Genomic DNA, 16,333 nt, shown 5'->3' with positions numbered 1-16,333 from the left:
TAATTTCAGAAAATTTAGAGCACATACATATGAATGTTTGAACTTCGAAATTTAAGTAAGGAAAATAAACTACCGCTTCTAACAGACATATTTAAACGTAATGTTATCTTCTTTTAAAAATCACTCTATTCGAAAAAAGGGTAATCCATAAAAGATCATACATGGATCTACTGACATTATGCGACTTGTTTAATACCTTTACCTGCATTTTGGGTAAAATGATCAAAAAAGCGTTCTTTTTTCGATAAAAATTCCCAATAAATAAAATGAAAATAGAAGTTTATATATGTTATTGGATGCCTTTGTATTATCAAAAAGCTATCATACTTAGATATTATTACATATATTATCATAGTTGTAGATATATTTAAGTAACATACTGCATAAGTAATGCAGTCATGCTAACAATAAATTACAAATTTTAAAAAAATTTAATAATTATACTAAAAAAGTAAAAAAAATACGAATTCAAAATTTTTGCTTTATACTGTTACATTAGGACAGCTTTTATTTTTTAACTAAGTCTGTATATACTGCTGAAAAATAATTAAAGCATTTCTGTTAGAAATTAAAAAGAGGAAGTACAATTGTTTTTCAAACGATAAAATATTATTTTATTTCTTTCGAAACACTACAAATGAGTTGAAATTAATATTGAATTCTGATAACTACTTAAAAACTAGCTTAATAAACTATATTCATTCACATTTAGTTCAATAATTTTCTTTTGTAGTTTTGGAGTTTCGAAAGATATGCAGAGTGCCTTAACAAGTGTTCGTATAAGATGTTCACATCCAGCTCATTTTCTTTGGGGCCACCATACTGTGAAATTTTAAGAAAATAAAGGTTTTAGTGAACAACTAAATTCATTTGCGTGTGAAATACACTAGAACTTAAATTTGTTGCATTACTTTGTTAATTTTAGTAGTTGACTAAATTTACAAAGGTATAAGGTATGTTTTAAATACTTAAATTATCAAATACTAATTTAAATGTTGAAATACGCACCTCAGCCGGTAAATTTTCATACCCCACCATATTTCGCAGTTTGTCAAAATTTTTGCCATCATGAATGTGTATCTACCGAGAAAAATATTAAAGCAAATATTCCAATGTCATAAAATGAGAAATGCTTAACTCTGACCTTATATATACAAGTACATATGTATGCATATATTTTATGTGCGTTTTTATAATTATTATTTACTTACACGGTCTTTGAACTCTTTACTAGCAAAGGACATCATCAAATTGGTTGTGGCATTCAAAAACATACCCTTCTGTATGACATGTACAATACGTGATGTAAACGGCATAACATCATTTTTGGCATTCACCATTTTGGCCATGGCGGGTGAGGCGAAACGCAAAAATCGTTTGTTGGTACTAAAAAATTGGATAAATGAATACACAGTTATACTTGATGGATGACTTTTATGAATGCCGTTAATTCGAGTGGATGTGCATGTAAGTAATAAAATATCTTTTTAATATAATTTTTTTAATATTTTATAAGAATAGTATTTTTCTTTACCGTAAATTTTTATAATATAAAATATCTCTGCTGATAAATTAAAAAATATAGACTTATGTACATATTACTTATGTTAGCGTATATAAATATCTATTACATAGCAGTTTTAAACTTTCAAGTCTGTACATACCCACTTAAGTCACTGATAACAGTGATTCCATATTTTTGCGCCTGTGGCAATAGTAAAAGCGATTCGAATATTAAATCATCCATTTCGATAATGTCGTACATATAATTAGGGAATGTTTTAAATGCATCGACTATAAAAAGTGAAAATTATAATTTAAAATTAAAAATAAAAAAGCATCTAGTTCTTAACCGAATTTACCTGTTTTCGATACAAAAATCACACGCCCATCTTTGTCTGGCTTAGGCATAATGTATTTGCTGAGTGTTTGATAAAAATGATTCTGAAAGTAATGCACCTCGTGATGTGCTAACCAGTCTGGATTATGTAGTTTAAAGTCGTAATACCTATTGATGGCTTCATAAGCGCGTCCAACCTGCCAACCAACAAATGTCAGGAATTTGGAAAGCAAAATATCATCGGCGCTTATATCCAACTCATTGGCAGCTAGATATTGGGATCAGATGACAAATAGTTTCATTTGAAAATGTTTGGATTTTAATAACACAAACTTTTAATAAATAACATATTTGGCTCTAACTTTCAGTGCTTTGATGATGAGTTATAATATATATTGGGTAGTCGAAGAAGCCAGGTAAGGGCTATATGGTGGATGCATCAAAACTTCCCAGCCAATCTCTCCCAATTTCTGCCGAGTCATCAAAGGTGTGTGTGGTCTAGTGTGATCCTGATGGAAGACGAAGCGAGCCATTGCTGTGCTACACGAACTGACACAGCATCCTCTCCGTAAACTTCACAAATCTCACCTTTCCAACACTATATGGTATGACACAATGTGACAAAATACGAAAAGACTTTTTCGACTACCCAATATAAAAAAGTGATATTTAACAAAAAAATTCATAACCCAAAGAATTAGATTAATATTTTACAATTAAAATATCCAGCACATAATTTTATTGTATTTAAAAGCACATTTAATTTCACAAAATATTCTGCCTTCAATTTGTTATCCTTATTGTTCTGTATATTTCCCACTGTATGCTTTTTAGTACACTCACTCTCCACCAAATTGCGCAATTCCTGCATTTTGTCCAACTGCTCAGTAGTGTGTTCAAATTTTGTTGACAATAATATTTGCATTTTACTTAGAGGAACTTTAATTGTGTACGCACGCGCCTTCGTCTAAAGTTGTTTGAGCAATAAGTTTATTTGATTTCTATTTTATGCTTTGTACACCTGCCGTCAGTCAATGGCCGACGACGCTCCACGATGATTTAGCTGCCCATAAAATGTGTCTCTTGCTTCAGTGTAATAATAAAACGTATTCTACCGAAAAATGCTAAAAGTCGCAACGCTACACGAAAGTGTGTATTACCATTGTATTATAATGGGCGATAATTATGCGAAATTGACTTATGCAACGATATTGTTACAATTTCTCAACACTATAATTTAATTGAATGTTAAAGTTAAGACTTGCTGCTTCCCTGATTTTTTTTCTAATTGGCAGTCTTCGGCGGTTGTTAAAGCAGTTTGCTCTTGTATCTGGTCAAAATGATCGAGTGTAGAGTGAAATCTTTGAATTTTTCGTCACCTTCTTGGTCACCTGGCAGATGCTGTTGCAAAGTAATGAGTATATGATTGTTTAATGTTTCATGCACTTAGCACCCAGATGTGCGATTATACAAAATTTAAACACCGTTTTTTAATTATTAAATGTTACTTGAAATTATAAATGGCTTACGTACTTGAAAAATGTTCATAAAAATGGTCGCTCTGACTTTCTTAGACTTTGATCATTTTTTAAACTTTGTCTGAAGTAGTGAGAACAGTAAGGTCAATACGGGAGTGTAGTAAGAGTTTCAAAGCAATAAATTTAAGTACATATTGCTTTGTAAAACCAAAAAAAAAAAAAAATTTAGTAGAATTTTCCACTCGGTATAACGATTTCACCTAACGGATGTGTGTAGTGCTTTTAAGTCCCCGTTTTTATATAAGCGAATAAGAAATAAATTCTGAAATTTTGGAAAAAAAAAAATTTTAAACTCGGCCATTGCGACGCCATTTCCGGTGAATTCTCGGAAAAAGATACGCCCGCGTTGGCAGTATAACTCTTTACAGAAGCATCTGAAGTGAAAAATACGTGTTTTAGTTAAAACCTTAGCTTAGAACTTGGACATATTCACAAATAATGAAAAGTTCGGTGACTTTTTTTCAAATTGTTGTAATCGAAAAAAATCCTTCGTCCAAGTCTTCAAGAATTATATCTCAAAAACTTTTCAATCATCTTTTAAAACTTTATGAAGATAGGCTGAGTAGTTCCCGAGAAATATTGCCAACCGACTTCAAAAACACAGTTTCGAGAAAAACTCGTTAAAGACGGCGGACTTAGCCTAATTAGCCTCGAATGCACAAGTTCTCAAGCTGTATCTCCTAAACTATTACCCGGATCAACTTGAAAATTTAGGACAATATTGTAGAGGTGTTATAGAATTTAATAAGAAAATAAAAAAAATATTTTTTTTAAACCCATAAACCCATGTAATCCCTTAACAGATATGCAAAAGGCCTTTTAATTGAAATTCTTACATGTCTCACATGTCGTCGGGTTAAAATATGTAAGGTTTTTGGATAATTTAAAACGGAAAACATATGTAGATCAATGATATGATTCAATCAATAAAAAAAATTTCATAGATGCACTAAAATGAACTCTTTCAACTAATTGTCTGCAGTGTTCTTTATTCTAAAACTATAAATTCCAAAAACCGATTTTTAGCTCCTAAATGATCGGACCCCTCCTAGTGTTTGGGATTGTTGTTTCCGTACAACATATGTACACAGTTTCATAGTATAAGTACATATACTGAATTTCTTATCAGGATTAGATGTCACTGTAAATTGACTAATAAGCATCAAGGTAATCCATTATTAGTGATATTAGCTGTCGTATTCTCAGTCGCTGCTTAGGAAGTGGCTTACAAGGTCTTAGGAATGTTCACACTTAGTCATGTATGGATGTGCTTCCGAATCCAAAATTCACAATATCTAAAATGTCACTTTCAATGGTGCAATTCATATATACCCCTAAAATAGATCTATACAACTGATTAGCATGCAAAACACGAAAACTGGAAACCTCTTTACTTTGTTATTGACTAACTTGTTATTGAGCGATTAACGGATATTTGTGTATATCTTACTACGTTTAAAATGCAAAGCTAGTTTTTCGAATGATCCAAATATATAAATATTATTGAAATTGAAAAAGAAATATAATGCAAACAAAAAGAAATTCGCTTAAAGTACATATGTAACCCAATCAAGTTATACACTGCCTAATTATTTTACACAACACGTCGCAGTCGGTGTTCCTAGCAGTCAGTGTGCTTATCATAATCGTCATTTATGCGTATTTAACGTGTTGAAGAGCAGGTCAGGGTTTGACATCCATATGTGTCTCACAATTTTACTTATATTTATGTGCATTTATAGGGCATTCACTTACATACGAATACATCATGAGTGTTCCTCATATGTTTGCGAATATGAACACATAGTTCTTGCATAAAAAATGAAATATTGTTTACTCATGCAACGTGTTGCTACAGAGTATATTAGTTTTGTTCACCTAATTAATCGATATAGATATATTGTTTTATACATATACTACATATACATACTTGTATATTGATTGTCGAAAAAGTCGTTTCGTATTTCTATTCAAACTTCAAGGCTGGAGCAGCTCATAGTGGATGATTTCTTTCCAATTCCACCAAACATTCAGCATACAATACGAGGCGTCTATCCTGGCTTTGTGGCCATTTATTGAGCTTCACCACGCTTGGACCATGATCTCTTTTGCACATTATTGTCGTATTTGGTCTACTTTTCGTCTTCTGTTACCATTCGCTTCAGAAATGGTTCGATTTCATTTAGTTCCAGCAAAGAACCGCAGATGTTAATTCGGTCCATTAAATTTTTTCACAGACAATTTAAGTGGTGCCCTAACATCGAGCTTCTTTTTGTAGCCAGCCTTTTTTAAATAGTTCAAAACCTTTTGATGATGAATATTGTGTTTCTTAACAATGTCATGGCTGCTTATGTGACGGTCCTGGTCAATCTTTTCCATAATTTCAACGACTTTTTCAACGATAGGTCAATCAGAGCGAGAGACATCGAAATTTCCAGAACGGAAGCGAGCGAACCATTGTTGTGCTATACGAACTGATACAGTAAACTTTACACATTCTTCCCTTTTTTATAGAAAATTTCAAAATATAGCGAATTTCTTCATTATTTTCACTCATGATTGTTTCAATTCGGATAAAATTCCTGGTAATGTATTCATACATATGTATGTATAATTGTAAATGCAAAAAAGCTCAGGTGCTAGTTAGCGATTCAAATAGGAAAATTGTGTCCGGTATCGACACTTATTGATTGTTTTCTGCTTAGCAATTGACTTGCCAAAATTTGATGTTATCCAGCGCTTTGATCTCTCGCCTATTCCCAATTGCCTAGGTGTTCCAAATGGGCAGTTATAAAATATATTAGTTGAAATGACAGTTTTTGAATGTTGTAATGCCGGTTTGAGTTGTACAAATCTCATATACATATAGTTCGCAAACAATAAAAATAGTTTAGTTACAGAATGTGAGTAACATTGACAATATCAGCATAAACAGAAATAGAAAAATATAATCGACAGCAACATGTGGCCGAAGGTTTTAGTACGAAATTAAGTACGTGACTTAATAAGCTGTTACTTTAAAGGAAGAAAATAGTTCCATAATACCATAGTGGGTTTGAACTTCAGAAAATGCTTCAATGGAATGTTTACACGTATATATTTTTAAATAACGTGGTTTGACAGTTGCCACATAAATAGTTTTATTTTAACTAAAACGAATGTTATAAAATAATTTTATTATATTCCATCGCTCGGTCTGCTTAAAATAGATTTCATCTTTTATACTAGCTGTACTTCGTTTAACTCTTGTCCCACTGAGCGGTTTTAATGTGTTAAATACTCACTGGGAATTGCATGTTTAGTGATATTAGAGTCATACGAAATAGTATTTGAATCCACATAAACGCATATATAAATAACACTCATTATTAGCATGGTTTTTTTCTATCGGCAACCACAAATTGACGGGTTTGCCAACAAATAAATGCGAGAGCAATTGCGAACTTATTAGTTAGATTAATGACATTTTGTGGTGTTTGGAGTTTGTGGTATATGGTATTAAAAACTTAGCAGCAGATTCAATGCGGCTATAGCGAAGTCATTGAGTTGTGAATATGTTGTTTACGGCTGGCGACCATTTAATCGCTTGGATGGCTAATGGCCACGATAAAAATCCACCGTCTAAGTTAAATGATGTTCAATGCAATTTGGCACTCACATTTGGCAAATACCAAGTTAACAACAATGGTGGCAACATTATTATGTGTACATACATATACTATATATATATGTATGTTAAGACCGCAAAGATAAAATCAGCCAAATTTTGAATGGTATATGTTTTGTTAATCATTATATCCATTACTATAACTATTTAGCGTAATTATTTGGTAATAAATTCTGGATGTGTATGCCTATACTCGGTATAACACCGTTAGCTTTATAGTATAATTGTTTTGTAAGAAATTTAAATACATTCATATGTTCTTAAATTGGCGCATAATAGTTTTGTTTGAGATAGATATAGTGTTATATATATATAAATTATTAGGATAAGGAGATGAATTGAAATCCGAGTGACTGCATACATATGTATGTTGATGAAATTTGAAACAATGTTCAATAATGAAGATACGTTACTCTATTGTATAATTTTTACTAAGTCCAGGTGCCAATTTCTGTTTTTTTAGGGTTGTTAACACTTAACTACATAAGTTAGGTTAGATTAATCTGGCAGACCAATAAGCCACGCATAGACCAGTTTAGGTCCTTTGCGATACCAGATGGAGTTCAGTTACGATGAGGTGTAGTCATCATTTAGGATGCCTGCGCTTGACGCGAATTTAGACAGAGTCAGAGTTGTCTTTTCTACATAAATGGCGGTAAATTTAAATTCTACGTTAATTTTGGGGCATCGTTTACATGCTGAATCGTACGAGAGAGTTTTATAGTAGCCAGAGTCAAAATTTAACGATGGGTGTGGAACCGAAAATATCTCCAGATCTACTTGACCAATTCCGAACAAATTTTGTACATCACATTGTGATGATCTTTCTATGTTACACTGCAAAACCTGTCGAAATCACGCCTTTTTTCAATATAACTTCATTTTATATTCCATCTGAATAGTACATTTAAGGCAGGGTTGCCATTTTTCCGCTAGAGACATTATTCCATCGGTGTAAAACTTTCATCAGTGTAAATCGAAATTTCGAAATTTCCAGAATGGAAGCGAGCGAACCATTGTTTTGCTACGCGAACTGATACTGGTATGACACAATGTGATTGGTAGCACTGCAGATATGTATACTTGTACGACTGCAACGACATCTATTGACAAAATACGAAAAGAATTGTTCGACCACCCAATATAAAGGTTTTCGAACTTCGCAGTGACTTTGCACCGCATATAACGACCAATATGTGAGTTATCTTAATAAAGATCAGAAAGCGTGTTTTACTTATACTCGTAAAGGAGTATCTTTGTGCCTAAAATAGATAAAATTGAGCGAAAACTTGGCCCAGCCCCTATATGTATAACTAATATCAGGATTTTCCAACATCCGGCTGACTTTACTCTATTTGAATGGTTTTACATCTAAAGCCAGGGAAATGGCTTTGATTCTTGCAAGAGTAGAAAATGTTCAGTTGCACACGAACATAGCTCTTCCTTACTTGTTCTTACTTATTTTCTTTTTTTTGGGTTTTCTTTTTATAGATTGGTTTGTATCTTTCATATAATACAAAAGCATTTTCATGTTAATTTATCATTTGCAGTGTAAATTTCGAGGATTATTAGTGCAAAACCTTGTTATTGTTATTGTGCTGCAGTGGTAATGCACTTAAAGTGGCTGCAGTGCATCACTCACACATTTTGTTCATATTTCCATTCATTTTTGGCGATAGCTTAGCAGATGGTGACACATTTGCAAACCCCTGAAAAGTGGTCAAGGGTCACAAATGCGTTTTATGACCAAAAAATATTTGAAGGAACATTTTTTGCTAGTATCTTCATGAAAGGATGGTCGAGGCTCTGCTTACACATACCCTCATATGTATATGCATAAGCTTTACATGCTATGATGCTACTGATGCGTTACTTCCTTGGTTAATGGTCATGCAGTTGCGTTTCTGCAGGCATATAGACCTAGATACTAAGTATATTTCATATGTGTACGTGTTTGCATTGTGGCATTTTGGCACTTTGTTGCAGCTGTTAACGTTAAATTTTGTTGCGGTGCAATATCTCAGATAACATTGAATCCACCAATTCGCTGCACTTTTCAGAGTTTTTCTAAAGTAAAATACGTTTTTATACCCGGAACGCGATGTATAGAGTTTGTCACAATGTTTGAAACACCCAAAATGAAACGTCGCAGATCCTATCAGTGATGTATACAGTTTATCAGCGTGACAATCTAAATAGATGTAACCATGTCCGTCCATCCGTTTCTCTTAGCTCAGTTTTCGAGATATTGACCACAAATTTTGCACATTTCCTTTTTGCACCAAGAAGATGCTCATTTGTTAGAACCTCCGATATCGGACAACTATAGTATATAGTACGATTACAATCTCCGAAGAAATTGATGATATCGGGTCACTATAGCATATATGTAGCTGCCATATAAATTGACCGATCAAAATCAAGAAAAAGGTCTTCTTATACCTCTTTATGATATTAAAAATGTACCTGTGAAAGCTAGCTTCGGTTATAGCTTCGGTGCATCTGAAGTTAACGTTTTTTCTTGTTTCTTTTAAATTTTGAGCTTTGTGGTTTTTATAAACATACATACATATCTCTTAAGCCAATTTTATATGTGTATGCAGTTTCCGTAGATCATGATCATGAAGAAATTAACTATTTTTCAAAGTGCGTAAAAAATTATTTGCAAGATCTTGCCAATTCAAAGTTCTTCATATTTGCATGTTCTGTAGGACATGAATTGTAAAAGTGCTTTCAGTGCATCATATTCTAAGGAGTGATAAAGACACTTATCAACATATAAAGTGGTTAGAAGCAGATGGGCAAGACATGGTAAGGTATCCTATTGACTTTCAAAGTCAAAGTTTTGCTTAACGAAAATTCTGTCAGCGGTTTGACTCGCCAAACGGCAACCATTACCAGAAAATATCTTCCATACTTGTAGACGTTTTAAGTCGTGAGTCTACGACGTACCGAGTGGGGGTTGAACATTTAACAAAGTTTATTGCCGATTAACATGTAATAAAAAATAAAATTTTTGCATGTATGTATATATACTTCTAACAAAACAAAACAAAACTGCTTCATATAGTAAAAAAAAGAACGACTTTCATTCCAGTAGGTAATTTTCCGGCTTTCATATAAGTATAAGTTAAGTTGTATACAGAGGCGTATGAATATATTTTTTGTTGATATTTTATATACTTAAATACTTTGAGTAGAGCATTACACATAACTCAACTATGCTCGATTTACCCAAAGCAAATGGCGGAAAAAATGTGATTTCGCAAACGAAGAAGAATCTGAAGACGAAGCCAAATCATAGCAACAAGAAGCTGTACTAACAAAGGCCGCAATCGCAAAAGTATGCATACTGAATTTAGCTGAAATCGCGGTAATTTTTTCATCAATTATATGATGCGAAAAATATGAAGAGATTTACAATCTGCTTCATTCTTGCCTTACTGCAGAATTGCCAGCCAGCCCGACTTATGTGCCGATGTGTTTGTGCGCCTCTAAGTATGCTATATTCATATGCCATGCGCTATTATATTTGCCAAAGCGTATTTACTACTAAATCCGTTATAAAGTACTAAAAGTATATATAAATGCAGATAAATACAGCAGTGAACGAAATTGACTACCAACTCCCTCATGTAAGCATATTATTAAGCAAAAAAATGAAAATAAAATTATTTTACATATTTATTTGTACTCAGCAAATGGTGGAACTTGCCACGACAGCGGTACCAACTAAACTTTAATGTTGGTTGTGTAGAATATCAGCAAATCTCTTAGTAATGTGGAAGGAAAATGTAAGAATATTTGGAATATATGTGTGTGTATTGGAGTATATAATCAAGAAAGTGGATGTGTTTATGTCGCACTCGTGAGGTCTAAGAGCATTTACCGGCTAAGAGGTTAAATATTATGCATGCATCCTTGCACTGTTGAAAGATATGAGCTGCACAAGACCGGGCGGTAGACGCAAATGCGCACTGAATCATCTTGAAAATTGTCTACTTACATATGTATATATGAAGTATAAATAAAAAATTACTTTGATGATGAGTGATAGAAGTCGTTATCTTCATAATAAGTGTGTTATTTAACAAATTGCTGTTTAGCCTGGTCGTTTGCTTTTGCCAAAAACACAAAGCTAAATATGCTACCAAAGCAAAATTTTTAAATAAAAAAAAATCGTTTTATTGGGAATGAACACGATCAAAAATTTATAAAAAATCTTATAAATGTGAGAAGCATTTTATGTATTAATAATATTGTTTTTAAATAAGGATTTAATATTTCCCTGGTTATCATGATACACAATACGAGTATTATAGTTTTGACATAGTGTGTTATTATATTAGAAAAATAAAATATGTGTATGTAACCGTACTATTTTTGTAATTGCGGCGATGTCCCAATTAAAAATTAACAACAACAATACTATTCTGCATAAACTTTCATTACCGCCCTTCTAGTATGTCTGCATTTTCCTGTTACAGCAATTATTGTTGCCATTTCTGGCATTGCACATACTGACATTGTTATTATCGTGGCTGTAAATTGAACTGTCAGTTGCCAGGCGATATATGCTACTGATTTTTTACACCACATGCTATTTAAAATGTTTTGCTGGTGTTTACCTTTTGTATGTGTTGTTGAGTTTATACATTTTAATTGCTTTCGTTTTATCATAAAACTATTCCCGGCACTAATACTATTTAAACTGGCATACATGTGACGGTGATTTCTTTACATATTTCAAAACTGAATTTTATCCTGTTTAGATGTCATGCAGGCCTTTATATAAAAGAAAAGCATAACATATATTAATAAATTCTCTAATATTCTCCTTTCGATGAAAGTCGACAAGCGTTAGGTTAGAAGTAATATTTTTTCAATAATATGCAATTTTTTTCGAATTAGAGACTTGCATTTCTTTTAAGTGATTTTTCTTTAGCGAGTGTTGAAAAGCAAGAATTTGCTTTGGTTATTTTTATACTCTTGTAACCAGTTGCTACAGAGTATAATAGTTTTGTTCACCTAACGGTTGTATCACATAAAACTAAACGAGATAGATATGGGGTTAAATATATAAATGATTAGGGTGTCAGAAAAGTTGAAATCCGGTTGACTGTCTGTCTGACCGTCCGCCCGTTCGTGCAAGCTGTAACTTGAGTAAAAATTGAAATATCTTAATGAAACTTTTTATGCAGGTTCCTTAGTAGAAAAAAAATTCGAGTTCGGATGAGTGTAATCGGACCACTGCCACGCCCACAAATCGCCAATAACCGAAAACCTATAAAGTGTCATAACTAAGCACTAAATTAAGATAAAAAACTGTAATTTGGCTCAGGGGATCGCAGTAGCAAGGGACATCTGTGAATAAAAAATTTTGAAAAAGTGGGCATGGCCCCGCCCCATAATATGTTTAAAGCTACAACAACCAAATTCGCATGAATATTACAAGAACTACTACCGATATGAAATCGGATGAAAACCCCGCTCACTCTCCATGTAACGGTACTGTTCAAAACTACTGAAAGCGCGATAAATCGAGAACTATGTATATGCCATAGAAACATAAAAAATTTCCGCCGTGATGGTATGACAAGGCTGTATAGGGACCGTAGTAAAAATTAGACGATGGGCGTGGCACCACCCACTTTTTGGTGAAATCCCATATCTCAGGACCCGACCAACCGATTTCTACAAAATTCGTTACGTGGCATTATTTTCATATTCCTATATAACATTATGAAAATGAGCCAAATTGGACAACAACCACGCCTACTTTCCATAGAGAACAATTTTAAATTCCACTTGATTCGTTCAGTTTCCAGTACACAAATCATTAGTAATTCTGTGTATACAAAATGGAGGGTATCGGGTCAATTCTTCCGAGCCCCCATATACCTAATATAAAGATTTTAGAACTTCCTGTTGACTTTATGCTGGATATATGGCCAATATTAGAGCTATCTCAATCATAATTTCAGAACGAATTTGACTCATAACAGTATATCATTTTGCCTAAAGTGGATATAATTGGGCGAAAACTTGATCTAATCACCATATAACCATTACCAGGATTTTCGAACATCCCGCTGATTTTGTATAATGAAAATCGCTTTATTATTTTAAAAAATGTTCTTCATAAGATCTGTACACTTTTGTATGTAGGTTTCTCCAAAACATGCGTTCTAAATGCGTCAACCGTGACTTCAGGTGTCGAAAAACGTTTAACTCTTAATTGATTTTTTTCGTACAGGAATAAAAAGAAATATTTGGTTCTAAGTCGGGACTTTACGTTGAATTACTCATCGAACTGATGGTTTGAGTGCTCAAAAATGCAATTGTTTCAGTCGATGTTTGAGAGTTCGCATAATTTGGGTGGTTGGTTTTTCTAATTTCTTGAAAGACATTTGACAAAGAAATGATTGTGTACTACTCAGAATTTTCTATTATGTTGTGCTAGTTCAAAGGTTGCAATACTCGTATGTCCAGTTGTTCCATAAAACAGGCAACCATTTGCTTGTAAGTACTTCGTGTGCGAACAACTTTTGTCGACCTCAAATATGGTAGAGAGGGGTTAATTAGGAAATTAACATACCGAGGTATTATATCTTTGATACATACAATGTATTTGCACATATCTTTCTAAATATGTTTTCGATTTACACTTCCTAGCACAACAATGCAAATTCACTGTTCCAGCCCGATGTTTGCTCTGTTTCAATTTCCATGTGCCCACATTTAATTTAGCATTTTCACGGAGATAATTTAGATTCGACGCTGGTATTAATTGAGTCGGCTGACTAGGTATACTAGTGTGTTTACCCAAACCTAATCGGAAACGTCGCCCGATGATCAATTAATGCAGAAATTGTTTTGACATTTTGCGCCAGAAATGGATTTTGCTGCTTTAACGCTGGGAAGCGGTGTCAACACTACACACAACACACAATACAAAACCACACATTTTCGTTAAAAACTTGCAAATGTCTGGCAATCTATGGAATTGCGTACAACATACATATTCCCTTATAATTGGGTAAACAATATTTGGATGGCGAAAATTGCGTAAACCACTAAATAGATCAACAAACAAATTGAAATCAATTCAGGTTCGAGAAGAGGATATTTGAAATATATAGGCAGAACACATAGGTTTTGAAGATTTTTAGTTTCCCCTCTTCTTGCTTGCTGCCGATTATTTTAGTTCTTATGACAGCTCTCCAAGTCTGCCATTATTATTTTGCACTTAATTAACATTTGGAAGGGAAAAATGAATTAACCCACAACGCAATGAAAGAGGATTTCAACGAACCTGAGTTGGAAAAAGAGAGGGCGGACAAGAGAAAATTAATTAAATGTTTTAAAAGGAGTTGGAAAAACGCCGCACAAATAAATTGTCAGCGTTAAACCTTTTACCTTTAGTTACTTACAATGCATTTCACAGCTTTTGTTCATTGGCAAAAAAACATTAAAACAAAAAAGGGGAAGGTAAAAAATGTTTGGGCAACGTGTTGACATCGAAATGTATAGAAAAAAATAAATAAAAGGGAGAAAAAAGTATTACGAACTAAGCAGTGCTGAATGCGCCAAGTATCGACATTATAATATTGTAAATATAATAAAAAAAAATGTTGTTTAAAGTGTTTCGGTGGTGCGTTGATTTGTCGGTGCCAATGTTTGTGGATCTCGCTAATGAAAACTCTACTGCCTTTCGTAAAAAACTGCTTGTGCTCTTGTGCCAACAAGTGCAATACAAAATCAGTAAGTTGAATAAAAAAGACTCGCAATTAATTAGACAAGTAGTTGGACAATTATCGCCTGCGCCAACTGTTAGGTATATAGCATTTTACAAATACTCTAGCATGTCAAACAATTTGAGATGGTGGATTTTTTGCAAAGTGGTTCTTTCCCAGAGTAATTGAAAAAATTGGCCAACAATGTATTTAATTTGTGGAATCAATTAGCACAACAATGGATTTGTACAGCAAGCAATAGAAAAAAGGGAATCAAAGCAAAGCGTCGGCTGTGAAGATTAATTATACTGAAGAGCTACTTGAAAAGGTGCAAACCGAGCGACTGAGTAGAAATGCGCCAGCATTAAATGAGGAATGTTTAAATACAAAATACACCACAAACGCTATGAAAAAATCAATCATCGGTTGGAAAAACTGGTTAAACTAATGAGAACCACACTTACAGCGCAAAGCAGCGATATGTTCATTGTGTTACTTTTTCTCTTGTTCGATCTAGAGCACTATAGGAGGGTATGTTAGTCTAGAGGCATGCATTTTTGGACATTTTTGAGGGGTTATAAAAAAGAATGCGTTTGTCATCAAACGGGGGTCTGTCGTCCGATGCTGTTTTCTTTCTTTCATTGGGGGTGTTTTTACGTGGCGTGTCTCAAACCCAGCGCTCAACCCTGGGGAGGGTTGGTTCGCCTTCTCACTTTAGCTCGCCTTCATACGGATGTTTTTTGGCTACCCAGAGCATACTTGGGAAATGGGCCTCATTGCTGAACAAAATTTGACGAAAACGTCGGATCTTCTTAGAACTTTTCAAGAGCCCATAACGGCTTCATTTCTTGCACAAGCTGTATTTTGTAAGCTTTTAATTTAAGGAGCTATACCAATGTGACATTTTTTTGATTTTTCGATAGTTTATATTTCCAAAAATATCCTGTGAAATTCGCAAGGTCGTATCTTGAATAGTTTTTAGATGGCAGCGTTCTAAATAGCAACCGCTCGCAGGTACAAACCTATATAAGTGGAACTTTAAACGCGTTTTTCTTGTAACGACATTTTTCAAAATTGCTGACATCATAACTCAACGAGAAGTCAACCGATCGACTTCAAATTTAAACTAACTACTCAGTAAATATACAAGTATTTCCTATACAATGACTTACGATCATTTTGATTGGTTGAAAATTGTCAATTTAGCATTAAAAAACGAAATTTTTTACATAAAAAAAAACGATTTTTTTTTAAATTAACGCCATTTTGTTAATTTTTGATATTTTTCAAAGATCGTAGGTCATTGTAAAGGAAATATATTTAAGTTTAACAAACTTTTTGAATTTTTTTATTTCTGCTACTTTTTTGGTCGGAATCATGTCAGCAGTTGGGGCACTTATTTTTTGGCACCTCCATAACTCCGTTATTATACCCTGAACAGTGTACATATGTATATTAAGTTTGCCACGAAGTTTGTAACACCCAGAAGGAAACGTCGGAGACCTTATGAATATATATAAATGATCAGTATGTTGAGTTGAGTTGACTTAGC

At 33.5% G+C, this 16,333-nt stretch overlaps 1 protein-coding gene across 1 annotated transcript; it reads right to left on the bottom strand.

Moving 5' to 3' along the window:
• Nucleotides 1–708: 708 nt before the first annotated feature.
• Nucleotides 709–2,923, bottom strand: LOC126766361 (retinaldehyde-binding protein 1). Its single transcript, XM_050484145.1, has 6 exons — nt 2,684–2,923; nt 1,863–2,108; nt 1,665–1,794; nt 1,212–1,386; nt 1,009–1,080; nt 709–822 (listed from the first exon to the last, which is right to left on the bottom strand). Exons 1-6 carry the CDS (start codon nt 2,763–2,765, stop codon nt 709–711), a joined length of 819 nt encoding a protein of 272 aa, XP_050340102.1. The 5' UTR covers nt 2,766–2,923.
• Between the last annotated feature and the right edge of the window lie 13,410 nt (nt 2,924–16,333).

This window comes from Bactrocera neohumeralis, unplaced genomic scaffold, assembly GCF_024586455.1.
Source record: "Bactrocera neohumeralis isolate Rockhampton unplaced genomic scaffold, APGP_CSIRO_Bneo_wtdbg2-racon-allhic-juicebox.fasta_v2 ctg100, whole genome shotgun sequence".
Classification (NCBI taxonomy): domain Eukaryota; kingdom Metazoa; phylum Arthropoda; class Insecta; order Diptera; family Tephritidae; genus Bactrocera; species Bactrocera neohumeralis.
The sequence above is the reverse complement of the archived record's forward strand: the minus strand, read 5'-3'. Positions and strand labels throughout refer to the sequence as shown.

Coding starts and splice junctions, on each gene's coding strand:
- LOC126766361 (XM_050484145.1), bottom strand. CDS start 2,765: ATGCAAATATTATTGTCAACAAAATTTGAACACACTACTGAGCAGTTG. Junction 1,795..1,862: donor GATTTTTGTATCGAAAACAG/GTAAATTCGGTT, acceptor CACTTTTTATAG/TCGATGCATTTAAAACATTC. Junction 1,387..1,664: donor GTTATCAGTGACTTAAGTGG/GTATGTACAGAC, acceptor CCAATTTTTTAG/TACCAACAAACGATTTTTGC.